The 17,585-nt window shown below is 43.3% G+C and overlaps 2 protein-coding genes across 2 annotated transcripts; one reads left to right on the forward strand and one right to left on the reverse strand.

Moving 5' to 3' along the window:
• The first annotated feature begins 5,511 nt into the window (after positions 1 to 5,511).
• On the forward strand, positions 5,512 to 12,564 carry LOC144463424 (uncharacterized). Its single transcript, XM_078167562.1, has 2 exons — positions 5,512 to 5,536; positions 7,879 to 12,564. The coding sequence occupies exons 1-2, from the start codon at positions 5,528 to 5,530 to the stop codon at positions 8,728 to 8,730; spliced, it is 861 nt and encodes a 286-aa protein (XP_078023688.1). The 5' UTR covers positions 5,512 to 5,527; the 3' UTR covers positions 8,731 to 12,564.
• On the reverse strand, positions 10,984 to 17,099 carry LOC144463425 (uncharacterized). The gene is made up of 2 exons (XM_078167563.1): positions 17,035 to 17,099; positions 10,984 to 14,228 (listed from the first exon to the last, which is right to left on the reverse strand). Exon 2 carries the CDS (start codon positions 14,220 to 14,222, stop codon positions 13,743 to 13,745), a length of 480 nt encoding a protein of 159 aa, XP_078023689.1. The 5' UTR covers positions 14,223 to 14,228; positions 17,035 to 17,099; the 3' UTR covers positions 10,984 to 13,742.
• Positions 17,100 to 17,585: the final 486 nt, after the last annotated feature.

Raw genomic sequence — 17,585 nt, forward strand, 5'->3', positions numbered from 1 at the left:
CCCTGTGTCAGCGTGGGTTTCCTCCAGGTGCTCTGACATGTTCTCCCTGTGTCAGTGTGGGTTTCCTCCAGGTGCTCTGACATGTTCTCCCCGTGTCAGCGTGGGTTTCCTCCAGGTGCTCTGACATGTTCTCCCCGTGTCAGCGTGGGTTTCCTCCAGGTGCTCTGACATGTTCTCCCCGTGTCAGCGTGGGTTTCCTCCAGGTGCTCTGACATGTTCTCCCTGTGTCAGCGTGGGTTTCCTCCAGGTGCTCTGACATGTTCTCCCCGTGTCAGCGTGGGTTTCCTCCAGGTGCTCTGACATGTTCTCCCCGTGTCAGCGTGGGTTTCCTCCAGGTGCTCTGACATGTTCTCCCTGTGTCAGTGTGGGTTTCCTCCAGGTGCTCTGACATGTTCTCCCCATGTCAGCGTGGGTTTCCTCCAGGTGCTCTGACATGTTCTCCCCGTGTCAGCGTGGGTTTCCTCCAGGTGCTCCAGCTTCCTCCCACAGTCCAAAGACATGCAGGTTAATTGGTGACTCTAAATTGTCCGTAGGTGTGAATGTGAGTGTGAATGGTTGTCTGTCTCTATGTGTCAGTCCTGTGATAGTCTGGTGACCTGTCCAGGGTGAACCCTGCCTCTCACCCAGTGTCAGCTGGGATAGGCTCCACCCTCCACACCCGCTTTAAAGACTGGACTAAAAGACAGGACTTTCAACAGGTGGACAAAAAGTCAAAGACTCCTGATGAATCATGATGTTGTTCTGTAACTGCTGGAGAAGGAAATAAGCCAGTGTTTGTTGCACAACAGTTCAGCATATCAACTTAAAAGGCCAGGGTTCAAAACCTGTTTAGGTTGGCCCTAAGCAGCCAAAAAAATCTGGGTAGTTAATTGCTTTGAGCAACCACAATCGCAGCTTCCAAGTTGCCGAATAATGTCAGCCCGAATAATGAACCGCTGTATCTGTTTGGGATGGAAAAACACAGAATGCGAAAAACTGTGGTTAAATTTGCAAAAATAAAATAACACACCTGTGGCACTGTGAAGGCAAAATAAAAAAGTCAAACCAAAGAGGCAGATTTGGTAAAACAGAGGATAAGTCAGCCAAAATAACACAGCCTGCACAGGTCCAAGACATCAGGTTAGATGGCTCCACCCACCTCTAACAGACAGTCAGAGGCTGTCACTCACTTCAGCTCCTGTTCACCAGACTTATTTAATTTTCAGTTCACTTCAGTCCACTTTGTGCAGTTCACAAGTTTGTTTAACTTCATCTTTACTGTGGCACTTTTCCATTTCAATCTAAGCTAACTTCCTCTGTCTCTACAGAAAAGCCAAGATCCAATGGGCAATGTCACAAACATCTTGTCCCTGGTGGAATTTACCTTGTCCCTGTGTTTTAAAGTCTACAACATGGCTCAGAATGTGAAGACCAACAGGGAGCGCTGCCAGCGAATCGCCCAGAGAGTCAGAGCACTGGAAGAACTGGTTCTTATCATCAAACAAAGAGGGCAGGGACGAATCTCTGGTGTTGTGGAGAACCCTCTGAGGGAACTCTGCACCACTCTGGCCTCTGCCAAGGGGCTGATGATGAAATACTCAAAAAGAAATTCTTTTAAGAAATTCCTGAGGTCCAGCAGCCATGAAGACGAGTTCCACATGCTGAATGAAAGACTCACTAATGACCACCTGATTCTGTCAGGTGCTCTGCAGATCGATCACGGGAACATGCTGCACCAAGTGATGGAAACGTTTTCAGGAAGGAGACAGGGTGAGGAGTATTACAGTGATCAGCCTCGTGGTGTCCCTGTTGGCACCCTGCCCCCCAATCCAATGTATGGCTTCACAATCCCTATGCATCACCCCAGCAATATCCACCCGCTGCCAATGTCCAACCCCATGCCCCATGGGCCTCCCCCCAGCATCCAGCCTCCCTTGCCTGTTCACTATACCATGCCACCCAGTCCTGTATCCGGAACCATTCCCCCTGGTCCTTTCTCCACCACCACTGTCCCCATGCCTGCCCCATGCTATGGTGTCCCCCATTCATATCCACACCCCAGCTCCCAAGTCTGTCCTAGGCCTCCTGGCCCCGATGAAAGCACCGTGCACCATGGCCCCCATGCTCCTCACCAGACCTATGGCCCCAGTGACTTTTTCACCATAAACTAACTATCTGTTGTAAAAAGTTAGGTGGTCAGTGACTCTTTTATCCAACAAAATGAGGGAGAAATGCTATAGAAAGACATAGAAAGACCTCTGGGAAGACCAAAATATATGCATTTTATTATTATTTGCACTTTTTACTGCACTATGTATTTTACAGTGCTTCTCAGACTAAATGTAACAGTTTGTTAAAGATTAAATTATAATTATATCAAATCAATGGCTCCCAACATTTTTGTCTGGTGGGGGTCCCTTGTCATGTTTCAGGTGTTTATAAGCTGTTAGCATTTCCACTAAATAGACATTTCCCCTCTAAACCTGCTCACGTGGTTCCAAAATAAATCTTTAAAATGAGAGGTATCAACAGCGTTTGTCATGGTACATAAGCTAGTATCATGGGTCATATTTGGGAACCACTAGACTAAACTAGCCAACTGTACAATGTTTGATGCAGTATTAACAATATGATTTGATATTTATAAAAGAAATATGCCAATCAAGGGCATTTTTTCTGCAGAGACAGTACTTTTAATTTTGATACTTTAGGAGCCAATAACAATGACGTGACATACACGAGACAGAAATGATTCACCAACATCATGAAAGACTTTTGGAAAATAAATTACAATCACATTTAATATAACGTTACTATTTGTAATAATACTTTATTTTATTTGGACCATTAGCTCCATGATACTAACTTGCTTGGCGTTATCAAATTACTTTGTCAGCCAATGTTACAAAGCAACCAACGGCGGATCCACGCCATGTCGCTAATTTACAGCTCGCTGACTACCGTTAGCTTAGGAATTAGCTAATTGGCCACCACTGCCTTACTTTTGGTGGGAACTGCCCATTGGTTCGACAGCCCATTGTTCCGACCATATTAAACTCATTGTTCCGAAGTCTGTTCTGAAATCATCATGATGCCCTGTGGTTAAGGTCTGGTTAGGTTTAGGCACAAAAACCACTTGGTTAGGGTCAGGAAAAGATCATGGTGCGGGTTAAAATGAAAAAGAAAGTGACAAACACATAAGCCGTGAGCCTGCTCTGCCTCAAGCCGGTCGCGGGGCACGATACGCCCGCTGCGAACCGTTCAGCACCGCGGACAGTCGGACTAATGGGATGTCGAACCAATGACATGAAAATATTAGCGAGCAAGCAAGGTAAGGTTAGCCAGCTAGCTTTAACTTAGCTATGCTGGAAAGATCTAGCATTGTTTGCTTTGTTTGCAAACCAGCTTTGGGAGTCTGGAAGAATTAGCTGACATTATCCACTCAAGACTGTATTTTGCTACGTTAGCTAGATGGCACTTCCTCTGTGTAAGCAAGCTAACGTTACCTAATATTAGCCACCTAAGAACCACAATATCAAAACATTTCACATGTCAGGCAACATCAACCATCAACAACCACCGACTTTTGCCCAGGAGGCCGCTCTTCACTTCCCATAAGATTGTTAACCTAAACCCGGATATTTTTTCTTAAACCCATCTGTGTGCATGTGTTGGGTAAACGTAACCACGTGCTTTTGCTGTTAAAGGAAAAAACAAAAATTGCGGTGTTGTACCAATGTAGTATTTTTTGAAAGAGACTGTACTGTACATTTCCTGTGAAAGTGTAAGTGTGTTTTGAAAGCAGACAATGCATGTAACAGGCTGAAGTTGACCCAGCGTCCCAGGTAGAGTTGCCACCCGTCCCGTTTTTCCCAGAATTGTTCTCTTTTTTCATCAGCTGTCCCAGGAAAAAAAAAATCTCTCCTGGGACACAATTTGTCCCGTTTTTTGGGGAAAATGCAGCAGCAGCAGGCCAAGGAGTCCATCCAGAATCAGTGCAACAGGCTCAAGAACATCTGTGTCAGAGAGACAACAAAGAGGTAAGAGGAGCTGTGGGAAGTCCTAACAGTTCACTTACTATATCTGCACATCCAATCATGTTTTAATTTGTATTTTTTCCATTTATATTTAACCCTACGGGCCCAAACGATGCATACTGCGTCCAAATTCACATCTGTTCTTCTCTATGGTTTTTCTCCGCGACCGTGCGTCACAGCGAGAAGCCACGAATATCACGTGAAACAGCGGAATCGTAGCTTTCCGAATGTTTTCACACTGAAAAAAATGATAAAGTTACACTAAAATTATGTATAACAGAGCTTTCATACAGCTTTGCACACACATTACTCTTGGATGGATTACTCGAGAATGCAGGCTCGCACAGAAATGACACGCATGTCACATGAAAGCGCAGGAGCAGAGCTTTCCAATGATACCACACACATCATTGTGCTGTCATCCCATCACACTATAAATACAGATCAATTGTCTACAAAATAAAATCCTGACGAATTTCTTTACAACCCATTATACAGATCTTGTTATCAGTCACTTCATATAGTGAGGAATATCGTATCTTACCATGTCTTAGGCTTGTGTGTGTTTCTCCCTGTCTATCCACATTTGTAGTCCGGCTTTCAAGATGCAAATATCTCCATATTGTCCAGTTGACACTCCATCAAACTTTGTATGACAAGACCAGCCACTTCACCTTTGCGCACCCAGACAACTGCAGCCTAATTATGCATGCTGACAGGGCCGTAGTCACCATATACACTGAGGGGGACACGTGCCCCCCCGCCCCCCCCCCCCCCCATGCCCAATTTTTTTTTTTTACTGCAATCAAAGTGGCAAATATTATCTTGGAAGACATCATTGCACTTGGTTGACTATTTTTCTATGATCTTAGATGTAAATATTGCATGTTTCTTTTAGATAAAACACATTTTTGACTTGTGAATGAGTCAATGGAATTTCTTGCAATAATGAAAAAATACTGGCAATCATGTCCGCCTGGGACAAACCACATGTTTTGGACAGCTGTGAAGTGACAGAATGTCCCAGCATCATGGTTCTTATATTGCCAGATTCCAGAGAGTCTCCCCTCTTCATATATGGCAGAATATGTCATTTTCCAACTTGCTATGCTGAGATACATGTAAAAATGTAAGAATTTAGTAACACAGATTTGTTTTTTTCATTGATATAAAAAAAATCTAAAATACAGGCACATAGAAGGACATGAAATGATGGCAAATCTGGTCTCCTATGTCCAAATTTCATGTTCATTGGTCAGTCTGAACTGGTAATAATGGCCGAGCCCTCCGCCTCAAACATTTGGTCGAGTGTCCCTTTTTTTCACAAATCCAAGGTGGCAACCCTAGTCCCAGAACGTCAACAACCAACACACCCAGGGTACCTTGGACAGGATAGGCAGGTTTGTTGTTTTGTGTTTGTTGGAATGGGTTGGCATAGCATCATAGATGTTTCCGGTATGTACTTTCATTTTCTCTAACTTACACAAATGGACGAACGCACACTTAAGGAGATGGCTGAGGTAAATAATCTTTTAAGGTTTTTGATAATTTATAACTGAACTCCTTTTAAAACTTTGCTCTGTTATGACATCTTATATTATCACCACTGTCAAGTGAATCATCAGTAGACTATCAACTTTTCAACTAGCTTTGTGTAAATAAATGCATTTGTCAGATAAACCACCTTGTTCCAAACTGGTTTATTTTGCTGATTAATCCATCTTAAATCATAAAGGAACATTAGAAGGATTTGGGTTTTGGGATAAGAAACTGGTTTTGTTTGTTGTAATCCTTCCTCCTTCTGCCATCAACCTCTTATACCATGTCAATGTAAATGATGGGGGACAAAATCCACGTCCTCGTTCTATGCACAGATATGTTAAAGTTTATCTGAAGCTAATCCTACCACATCCCAAAGTTTCCTTGTTAAGATGTTTTGGTAACAAAAAGACTGTAATTTTAGAATATAAAGGAATGACTACAGCAGGCAAAACCTGTTTCAGTGTTGATCTAGCCCTGAGTCAAACATAACACTGTGCATTAAGTCTAAATTAGCCTATCAACATCATTAATAGGTATAAATGAGCATTCAGAAATATGTTTGAGTATTTTTATAATGTCGTATTGCTACGCTGACTTCAGTAGAACAGTTCTCAGTACTTCATAAAGACTAGCTGTTGAACATAGTGGAGCATTTATCAGCTGAGGCAACAGATATTTTCCTCAGTTAAAAACAGCTCAACGAGACAGAATACTGGACTTTCATCAGGTGACACAAACACAAAGAGTCCTAATGAATCATCATGCTGTTCATATAACTGCTGGAGCAGAAAATATGCAAATGTTTGTTGTTCATCAGTTCAACATATTAATTAAGTAGGTTGGTGATCAAAACCTGTTTTGGATGGCCTGTAGCAGCCCAAAAAATCTGGTATTGCAGGTTTAGGTTAATTACTTAGAGCAACCACAACTGCAGCTTCCGTGTTGATGAATATGTCTGCCTGAGTAATGGAGTGGAACAAGCTGTCTGTATCTGGCTGTTTGGGATAAAAAACAAAGACTGCAAGACCTGTTTCCACAGAACAGTATGGTACAGTTCAGTATATATTTTCCATTCCCACAGTGTAAAGTTGTGGATGGTACCAACAGAAGCGTTCCTTAGCGTCCCCATGTTTGGTCCCCCCTCTGTTGGGGTACCTAGCACACAGATCTGGTACTAAAAGGTGGAGCTGTGAACACTGCAGTCTGATTGGTCAGTAGAGGACGGTCACTGTGCTCAGGGCTGAGTTGTGTCTGGTTTTGAGGCTCATGTAACCACTGTTCATACTGTGGAGAGTTTTATTAGTAAACTGTAACTATAAAATGAAAGGATGTTTTGCTGCCTCTCACAGCAGCTGGAGTCTGAGAAAAAATAACTTCATTCACTGGGCCGACTGCCGGCAACTTTTAAGGTGGAACGTTAACTTGTAATGTTACTCAATGCATGAGTTGATGACGTGAATCCATCAGCACACCTTAAATTTCACTGTGACAACTTTGACCATCACTTTAGTTTTTATATGACACACACTTTTAGTAATGACTTTAAAAATATAGATGAATTTGGAGCGGATTATGTGAAGGTCATATATTCTAATCCTCACTTCCTGTGGGCTACAGCAACACTAAACCCCTGAGCTTGCCTGAGAAGGACTAAATACACAAAGCTGCTATTTTTAAATATCCCATGGAGAGAGACTCTCACTGCAGCCTGTTCTATTTTGTTGTGAAAATGTGGGCGTGCAGCCTCGTTCTGTGGACGATAAACCAGGTGCAGACTTCCATCTGTGTCACCGCTGATGAGGAAATACAGCGAGTGCTGGACGGAGCAGTGAGTGACAACAACCCCGCCCACATTTAAGAGGACTGTCTGAACAGACCCAGGGTCTAGGTACCATGTCTGAAGGGTTACTGCTGGTTCCAAAGGTGCTGGACTGAAAGGGTTTGGTGGAAATGGGGCTTAAAATTTTCAGTGTCACAACTAAATATTTAGCTGATTTTGACAATGTGAAAAAGTCAGCAAGATTTCAGAGCAACACCTCTCCTTTAGCGAGACTTGGTTACACACATTGAAAAACAATCCGGATCGACCAAGTATTTTCAGTGGGCTTAAATTGACGATGCACGATTGTCCCCAGGTATTTACATTGTAGCCTTTTTCAATACTGAAACAATTTCAGAGATTGTCTCCATTTGTTACTTGGGCACAAAAACATGGAAAAATAGAGACCAGGTTAAAAAATATCAAAGTTTCCCTTTGAGTTCAGCTAACTGTGGCACCATTTCATGTCAGTCTAAGCTAACTGCTTCTCTGTCTCCACAGGTGTTGGATCCGTTAGGTAACATTGTGTCACTTGTGGATTTTACCTTGTCGTTGTGTTTTAAAATCTACAAGCTGGCTCAGAATGTGAAGGCCAACAAGGAACGCTGCCAGCAAGTCGCCCAGAGAGTCAAAGCACTGGAGGAACTGGTTCTTGCCATCAAAAAAAGAGGGCCGAGACGAATCTCTGCCACTGTGGAGAACTCTCTGAGGGAACTCTGCACCACTCTGACCTCTGCCAAGACGCTGATGAAGAAATACTCTCAAACTAATGCTTTTATGAGCTTCGTGAAGTCCAGCAGCCACGAAGACAAGTTCTACATGGTGGACAAAAGTCTCACTGATACCTTCCAGGTCCTGTCTGGGGCTCTACTGATTGAGCAGGGCGACATGCTGCACAAGGTGTATACAACTGTTAAAGCAAGTAGAAAGACTAGAAGACCCATAATCGCTACACCTGTGTCCAGCTCCACAGCCGCCATGACGATGAACAGCCCCACAACTGCTATGTCTTTACCCAGCACCATGCCCACCATGACAATGTACGACCCCACACCTGCTACACCATACCCCAGCACCATGCCCACCATGACAATGTACGACCCCACACCTGCTACACCATACCCCAGCGCCATGCCCACCATGACGGTGTACAGCCCCACAACTCCCATGCCTGTGTGCAGCATCATATCTACCTCTAGATCCTCAATTTCTCTACCTGGACCCATGGCCTCCATTCCTTTGTCCACCAACATGGCCTCCAATCCTGCCGTTAACATCATGGGTCCAATGACTTTTTCACCCCAAAATGCAACTGTTGTAACAACATATGGTTACGGCTCTTTTTTCTCTTAAAACAAGGGAAACATGTTGTAAGAAGTCAAAATATTTCTGTGGCACGTGAGGACAAAGATCTCTCTCCATGAGCTGCATGCTTGCACCTCTTACTACATCTGTCCGTAGTGCAGGGCCGTGCACAGACATTTTGGGGGGCAGGAAAGGGCACCCCCCTCATAATTATTTCTAAAAAGTTACCTATAGTAGCACATCACATATTTGCTATTTATTTGTTTTAATGCCCATACACTCCAGAACATTCTCACTGTGACCTCGTCACATGTCCACGTTTGGTCATGAACTTTCCACGTCCACATATGACGTCCAAGGTACCCTGGGTGTGTTGGATGTTGATGTTCTGGGACGCCGTGTCAACTTCAGCCTGTTACATGCATTGTCTGTTTTCAAAACACACTTCTGTTTTCACAGGAAATTTAACGTTTACATACAGTCTCTTTCAGAATAAACGCACTACATTGGTACAACACCACAAATGTACTTTTTTTCCCCTTCACCAACAAAAGCACGTGTTTGGATTTAGGAAGAACAGGGTTTAGCTTTAGAATCTCTCGGGTGAAAGTCTGTGTTTACTGGACTCGTCCACCAATTCTCCCACCTGCCCCAGTTGGACTTTCGCCACCTTAACTTTCATCCTTGTCTCCCCGTGTTTCCCCCTGATGCTGCTGGGCACCATTAAACTATAACGACAATCAGCCATGTATCATGCCAACGTTAAAGGAAACCTTTTTTCATTGGTTTCTGACACCGCAAGTCACTGGCAAGCGCTGGATTTCAACGACTTTAGTCAGTCAATTAGATCCAAACTAGCCGAGGCGCTCTGCACTCGCTCCACAGTTTTCTCCCCGGGAACTAATAACACTAGCCACTGATGACATGGTGAAATCTACATCCAGAGGTGTGCATTTTTAGACGAACGAGGAGACACAGTTCATGCTGTGTCAGCTGAAAGAGATAAATATTTTAAAATACATGGATAAGAGGAAAACACAGAATGGTGACCTGTTCAAAACTGTGGCGGAACAGCTGGATGACGCTGGTTTGTTTGGTCTGTGACATCACAGGTCATCTGTAAAAAGGTCCAGTACTGATAAGCTGAAAGGGGGCATATCACCACCTACTGTAGTGGAGTCTGACATACTTTGGGCAATAAATCGATTCCCGTCCCGTGCTTGTAATCTGGGATAAAGACAGTGGTCCAATTAAATGGCCTAGTCAAACCAGTACCATAACATGTAAACGTGGTGAATGACAATCAGTGCTGAGGCATAGGGCAAACGCTGGCTGTCAGACGACAATACAGAATTCCCACTGAAATTGGATGTCATGTAAGTTAATATTGTCATTTCAACAAGTCATAGGTGGTGACTCGTGAACTGTGTAGAGAACAAGAACTTCTGCTTAGAATGTGACACAGAACTTTCTATCAAAGGAGCAACCTCAAAATCTGAACTTGGAGATTAATTTTTATCCTCAAGAGCACATCTGTAATGAAATACATAATGAAAGGTTTATTTCATCTATTTAGTCTTTAACATATAATAATTAGTTTTACCATTTTTAATGATCTGTAAGAACTAATTATGGCCATATTCTCTTTTTATGGTCTTTTAGAGATTATTTACAGCAGGATATCTGTATGTTTGACAAGCACATTGATCAGAAGAGACTCAATCATTTTGTATAATTAAAACTTATTTCTTCAGACTCATAGCACCCTCTTATGGTGTTCAGGCTGAACAACACATGTTATTATTGATTGTGGACACATGCAGTACATCATACTCTATGTTGGGTCACTTTTAAATTTTATTTGGTGCCAGGTGATGAAATTAAGGTTCAGTTTGTAGGATTTAGAGGGATATATTGACAGAAATTGAATATAATATAATAAGCCTGTTTTCTGTAGTGCATAATCACCTGAAAATAAAAATTGTTGTGTTTTTGTTACCTTAGAATTAGTCGTTTGTATCTATAGCTATAGGGAACAGGTACTTGTCTATGGAGATCGCCATGTTGCACGACCATATTAGGTGTGGGGGAAAAAATCAACACAGCATCTTCTCGCAATATTTTTCCCTGCCAATACTTAATTGTTACACAGATGCTGAGTATTGATTTTTTTAAATTATATACATTAATAACATTACAAATACAAATCAAACTTTTGGTAGCCTACTTGAATAACTACACTACACACCATCTGCTGCTGCTGTTGCTGCAAAAAAAAAAAAAAAAGATTGAGGTGAGACGTACAGTTCGTAAACTTTATTTTTCTAGATAAAACAGATGCTGACAAAGTTTCCCTCTGGGGACAAAATTTACAGTTGAACAAAAGGTCATAAATCACAATATATGTTATTGCAATACTCAGCATATCGCAGCACTTTTAAAATCATGATAATATTGTATCATCTACAGTAGCCCAGCATGGACAAACCAAACACTGGCTCCAGCTGTTTTCATTTTCACGTTTTTGCATTGGCCACCGCAGTCAGAAGCCCATCTACTGCAAAGAGCAGCGTGGGAGAAACTGATTTGTAACGTGAAACTGCTTTATTCAGTGTTTTACCACCTAAAAACAGCAGGCTGCTCCTTTTCTTCTGAGAGGCCGTTTACACGTTGCTGGCTATTTTCATAAACGGACATTTCACCATCTCCGTTTTCAAAAAGATCTTCGTTTACACTTACCCGTGTATATATACACAAGAGCATGCCAAACCTGTAGGTGGCAGTGTAACGACAAGCTCAAGCCTTCCATGTATCCGTTGTCACCATAGCAACAAAGGTCGCACTTTTGACACAGGCGCAAGTTCCGGCGCATACTGTGACGTCGGCTGCCTATAACTCCGTTTATCTCAGTTTATCTCTGTTTATCTCAGTTTACATGCAAACGCGCAACTGGAGTTTTCCAAAATCTCCACTCTGGCCAGAGTTTTTAGAAAGACTCGTTTTCAGAGGAGAAATCTCAAAGGAAGGAAGATGTCTCCGTTTATCAAAATCACCGTGTACGTGTAAACGGCCTCTGAGCAGAGGAGGAGTGGGTGTGACAGCAGGGGAGTGGTTGTAATGGTGAAGGAGGGGTGTGGTCAAGCAGAAGAGCTGAAGATAATTGCTGACTGTGTACACCTGTGAGGTGTGAGAGGAGGACAGAGCCAGTGTGGAGGAGAGTGGCATGAGAAGAGGAGTTTTTGAACCAAACAAAACATTTTTCTGAGTCCAAGTTATTCACCTTTTGATTGATCTTCACAAGCTCCTTGACGTGAGTTCTCCTTTCATGGAGGAACTTGAAGATCCTAACATTGCAATCATGAAATTAATATTTTATTGTGATTATTGTTGTAGTGGAGCGGAGGATTTGGGAGCTGAGAAACCGCTGACTTGTTGCTCTGCAGCTCCGGAAAACGTCAAGAGCGGGTTTGATCAATTCATTTGCCTTTTGTTGCTCTTATGATGTTTGTCCACAGAAATAAAAGGCTCTCCTCACACCTGTCTGTTCTCACCAACCTCACCGTCAACCAATAATCTGACCCTCTCATACAACATCTCCATTCCCCTCTCCAACCCATAAATTTATCCCTCATTACTGAGCCTGGATTTCCCCTCTCTCAGCTCCTCAGAGACTGACTGAAACCCCCCCTTACACACACACACACATACACACACACCCAGAGACACACTCATTCTCATAATGGACGGTGAAAAAAAAGGAGTCACACTGAGACTCTCTGGGACTTTTATGTTTTCATTTTCAATATATGTTTCTAAGAAAGTGACTTTGGTTTATGTAAAGTGTGAAAGAAATATTGAAATAATGACTTGTTTGAAACTGCATTTTGACCTTTTGACCTGATTATTTGTGTTCTGTAGCGTGGGGCAGGTGAGGCCTGAGCGGCTCCCTGAGTATTTATTGACAGGCTTAAGTACTTGTCTGGCGCCCAATTTATTTAATTAACTATAATCAATAACTCCTAAATAAGAAAGTTCTCTTAGGCCTTAAGTTATGCTACAACCTGTTTATATCACCTGCTCTGTTTGTTCTGGAGAGGAAGAGACCTCTGCCAATAATTCAGTTCCTTGTAAAAACCTCCTGAACAATGAAAACTGAAGGAAAGCAGCTCTAAACCTGATCTTCTGTCTGGTCTGCACCTGAAGCCACGTGAATAAAACTTGTGTAGTGTGTAGATTCAGGACTAAAACTGTTGTACACGCGAACACAGAAATACACATACACAGTCTTTTAGTCAGATGTGCATAAGTCTGTTTTATTCGGTTTGCATGTTTGCTCCACATTCCAGAGCAGTGGTGTAAAGGAAGCTACGACAGACCCCAGTGCACACTATTATTGTGGGCCCTAGTGCATGCTATCATACATGTATTGTCAACGACATCAACGTACATATTACCCAGCACTCATCACTGCATATCTGACAAAAATATTAAAGACAGTAAGAAATGAATCGTTTAATTGAATAGTTTTATAGTATATTTATAGATTTTATAGCTTATATAGAAAAGCATATAATTTTCTTTTAGATCGCTGCTGACTATTCAAAAAAGAAAAAGGAAAACCATGACGTCGATGTGTTTGTCTTTTTGAGGACATATATAGCAAACGGCACATTTTGAAAATAATGATATTCTCTTTTTTTATCCTTGAACACAGGTATATTTTCAAGGTGGCAATCTGAATCACTTGCAAGGGCCCGGCCTCTCTACGGGCCCCTCCACCTCAGGGGCCCCACTACAACTGCACTGCATGCAATGTCTATATTTACACCCCTGCTCGGAAGTGACAGTTTGCCTCCTGCACCAAAACATCAGGAACCAACACTGTCACCAAATCCTGAAGGAAAAATTCTCAATATTACATAAAGGAATTAATAGTTGACATGATTATTAGAGTCTGAAACATGACGTTGAGACTTACTTCCAGAATCTAATCTTCATGAGTGTCTGTGACTGATCAGAAGATCTGAGCGCTGCTCCACCCACATGGACTTTGCTCCTCTTTATTGCAGAACACAGTAGTATGCCCGACATTCATACGCTAATTTTGACTCCACTCGTTGCAGCTTCCTCTCCTGCTCTGCCGGCATCTTCCTCTGCTCCTGCAACATGTTCTCCTGCTCGTCCAGTCTCTTCCCCTGGTGGACATGCAGAGCCGCCGACAAAGTCACAAAGGCATCAGTGAGACTTTTGTTCAGGTTGTCAAACTCTGATTTGTAGTCGTTGGATTTCACCGCCTGAGTCAGCTTGAATGACCCTGTGAATTTCCTGGTCAGCTCAGCAGCTGATAAAATAACCTCATCGAGTTTCCCCAGAGCCTTGATGACATCATCAGAGAGTTCTTCCTGCTCCTTCTTTAGGATGAAAAGCATCAGCTTCTCCAGAGCTCTGAGTCTCTGCTCAACGTGGGGGCACTGCTGATTATTTTTCTTCACTCTGTCCAACAGGTTGTAGATGCCCCTTAAGGGTTGAAGGATCTCCATGATCAGCTGGAGACAGAGAGGTGGTTAGCATGGGACAAATGGACTGACATTAGTTAGACATTATGAAATTGTTGAGGAAAGTTACAGTGATTGTAGAACAGCTGAGTGTGATCGGCACAACATGAGCTGAGCTGATGGAAGGTAAGCTGGACTGCAGCTCAGTCGCCAGAAGAAAATGTTGGCATTGTACATTTCTGCAAACCATGAGTACCTTACATTTGTTGTGATGAATTTCATACATAACGATATGATGTAGTATATACTATATACGCTCCTATATAGGGGAGGCTGTGGATCAGAGGTAAAGCGAGTCATCCACCAATCAGATGATCAGCAGTTCGATCCCCAGTTCCTCCAGTCCGCGTGTTGAGGCATCCTTAGGCAAGATACCGAACCCCAAATTGTGAAGGCTGTTCCTGCAGTGTGTGAGTGCAAGTGAATGGTTACTGAGTAGCAGGTGGCACCTTGTATGGTAGCCTCGGTCACCAGTGTGTGAATGGGCAAATGTGACATGTAGTGTGGTCAGAAGACTTGGCAAGCACTATACAAGTGCAGTCCATTTATATAAGCTGTCTGGTGTGTCACCTATGTAAGATGCTAACCTAGCAGTAGACCACTGATCGAGAACAACAAAACAGACTGTTTTGTGGTGACCCGCGGCTGTTTTCCCACCGGGGATAGTGCCACAAGAAGAGATTGAAAAAATCAGGTATTTTAAGCCAAAGCATGATCTTGTCCCAACTGTAACCGAGTGTTTTTGTGCCAAAACCTAACTACATGTTAACCACAGCATTGCTGAAACATATCGGCGAAAAGAAACTCGGCAGCACAGTGGTGTAGAGGTTAGCATTGTTGCCTCACTGCAAGAGGGTTCCTGGTTCGAACCCTGGGGTTGGGGGAGCCTTTATGTTCTCCCTGTGTCAGCGTGGGTTTCCTCCAGGTGCTCTGACATGTTCTCCCTGTGTCAGCGTGGGTTTCCTCCAGGTGCTCTGACATGTTCTCCCCGTGTCAGCGTGGGTTTCCTCCAGGTGCTCCGACATGTTCTCCCTGTGTCAGCGTGGGTTTCCTCCAGGTGCTCTGACATGTTCTCCCTGTGTCAGCGTGGGTTTCCTCCAGGTGCTCCGACATGTTCTCCCCGTGTCAGCGTGGGTTTCCTCCAGGTGCTCTGACATGTTCTCCCCGTGTCAGCGTGGGTTTCCTCCAGGTGCTCTGACATGTTCTCCCCGTGTCAGCGTGGGTTTCCTCCAGGTGCTCTGACATGTTCTCCCCGTGTCAGCGTGGGTTTCCTCCAGGTGCTCTGACATGTTCTCCCCGTGTCAGCGTGGGTTTCCTCCAGGTGCTCTGACATGTTCTCCCCGTGTCAGCGTGGGTTTCCTCCAGGTGCTCTGACATGTTCTCCCCGTGTCAGCGTGGGTTTCCTCCAGGTGCTCTGACATGTTCTCCCTGTGTCAGCGTGGGTTTCCTCCAGGTGCTCTGACATGTTCTCCCTGTGTCAGCGTGGGTTTCCTCCAGGTGCTCCAGCTTCCTCCCACAGTCCAAAGACATGCAGGTTAACTGGTGACTCTAAATTGTCCGTAGGTGTGAATGTGAGTGTGAATGGTTGTTTGTCTCTATGTGTCAGTCCTGTGATAGTCTGGTGACCTGTCCAGGGTGAACCCTGCCTCTCACCCAGTGTCAGCTGGGATAGGCTCCTGTTGTTATAGTGCCACCCAGTTGCCAATTAGAGTTAAATTTCTCCAGTCACCTTGAGGCGTCCTGTTCTACATATCTACCAAGTTTAGTAAAAATCCATATGGCGGTTAGGCCTAGATAAGAAATGAGCTCTCTAGCGCCCCCATTTTGTTTGATGGGGTCAATAATGGAGGGGTCCCCTCAGATTATGTGTGGTCATATGCCTACAAAGTTGCGTGGTGATGGGTGAAACCCTTGAGATGTTATACACCTTTATGTGATGAGCCACGCCCTCCGCAATATTCATTGCCTTATAGAAGCTCAGTTTTAGTAAGTTTTCCAACTTTTGCCAAGAGGGAACTTTAGATATTGTTCCCTAGATTATGTTCACCCAGTTTCATGCAGATCGCTCAAACTTCCTAGGAAGAGATCCATTTGAAGTGTTTTTCAAAAAATTCAAAATGGCGGAAAATCTATATAAGCGGAAGTTATGGGTTCTTGAGGCAAATGTGTTCCTCATGAGGAGAGGCATCTCTGTGCAAAGTTTCATGTCTGAGCATGAGATATGCCCATTCAAAGTTTGACATTTCAATGGGTTGCTATAGCGCCCCCCTTTGGCCAACTGATGTAATATTGCTTCATTGGCATCCTCCCATGACCCTCTACCACTGTGCCAAATTTCACATGGATTGACCAAGTCAGTGAGGAGAAAAACGTGGAACACACACAGAGTTTATATAGTCATTCTATAGTAAGATATCTCCATCTGGTGTCCAAAGACTTCTGTTAAATCATATCAGCACAAATCATCTGTTCATCTGTTCACTCATATTCTGTATCAAATATTATCTTTACTTTATTCTTCTGTCTCTCCTGATTGAAATGCATGTCTAACTGTACACAAGCTTTAAACTGGCCACAACTCACCCCTGCACAAAAATGATTGTACTGGTACCATCCACAACTTCTCACAGTGGACACAGAGAAAAACAAACACGTTCTTATGTACCAAACTGAACCGCATGGTGAAAACGTGGTTGAAGACAACAGGTAGTGGTATCAACACTGAGTCTCCTTCTCACTAACTGTTTCTAACAGGACCTTAAATGTATTAATATATAGAGAGGAAAAGATCACTTACTGTAAAGTAGATGCTGATGCAAGGTGTCTCAATGCAGGTGGATGGATGAATGAATATGAAACTAAGATTTTGTTTTTTTAATACTTAGCTGATAAGATATCATTGGTCCCTCCTCTGATGAGACTCATCAGGGTCAGAATCCTGCACAGGTCGCGCTGCAGAGCTCTTTACCTTCACAGCTTCCTAGAGCAGTGACCTGTAGTTACACAGCTCACCACTGAACTTTACTGATTATTGGAACAAATTACTGGATGTTTAAAGGTTAATAAACAACATTCATTTAACTCAGTAAAGCTAGGTCTATATATTTTTATGAGGTTTTATGAGTGCATCTAGCCGGCCCCGCCCTCAACAGACTTTAACCGTCTTGTTGCCCTGATGGTGAACAAACATCTGAATAATGTCATGTTATAGAAGAAAGTGTTGCACACTCTGGCTCCATATGCAGTTTATTTAAATCAACGTTTCAGCCACATGGCCTTCAAGATTTGCACTGATCACAGACAAAGGAAGGCTATTGGTCAACTGGACCATAAAGGAAACCACTTTAT

The sequence above is a fragment of the Epinephelus lanceolatus genome, chromosome 5, assembly GCF_041903045.1.
Source record: "Epinephelus lanceolatus isolate andai-2023 chromosome 5, ASM4190304v1, whole genome shotgun sequence".
NCBI classification, from domain to species: Eukaryota; Metazoa; Chordata; class Actinopteri; order Perciformes; family Serranidae; genus Epinephelus; species Epinephelus lanceolatus.

Excerpts from the sequence above, each read along its gene's own strand:
- LOC144463425 (XM_078167563.1), bottom strand. The coding sequence starts at position 14,222 with ATGGAGATCCTTCAACCCTTAAGGGGCATCTACAACCTGTTGGACAGA.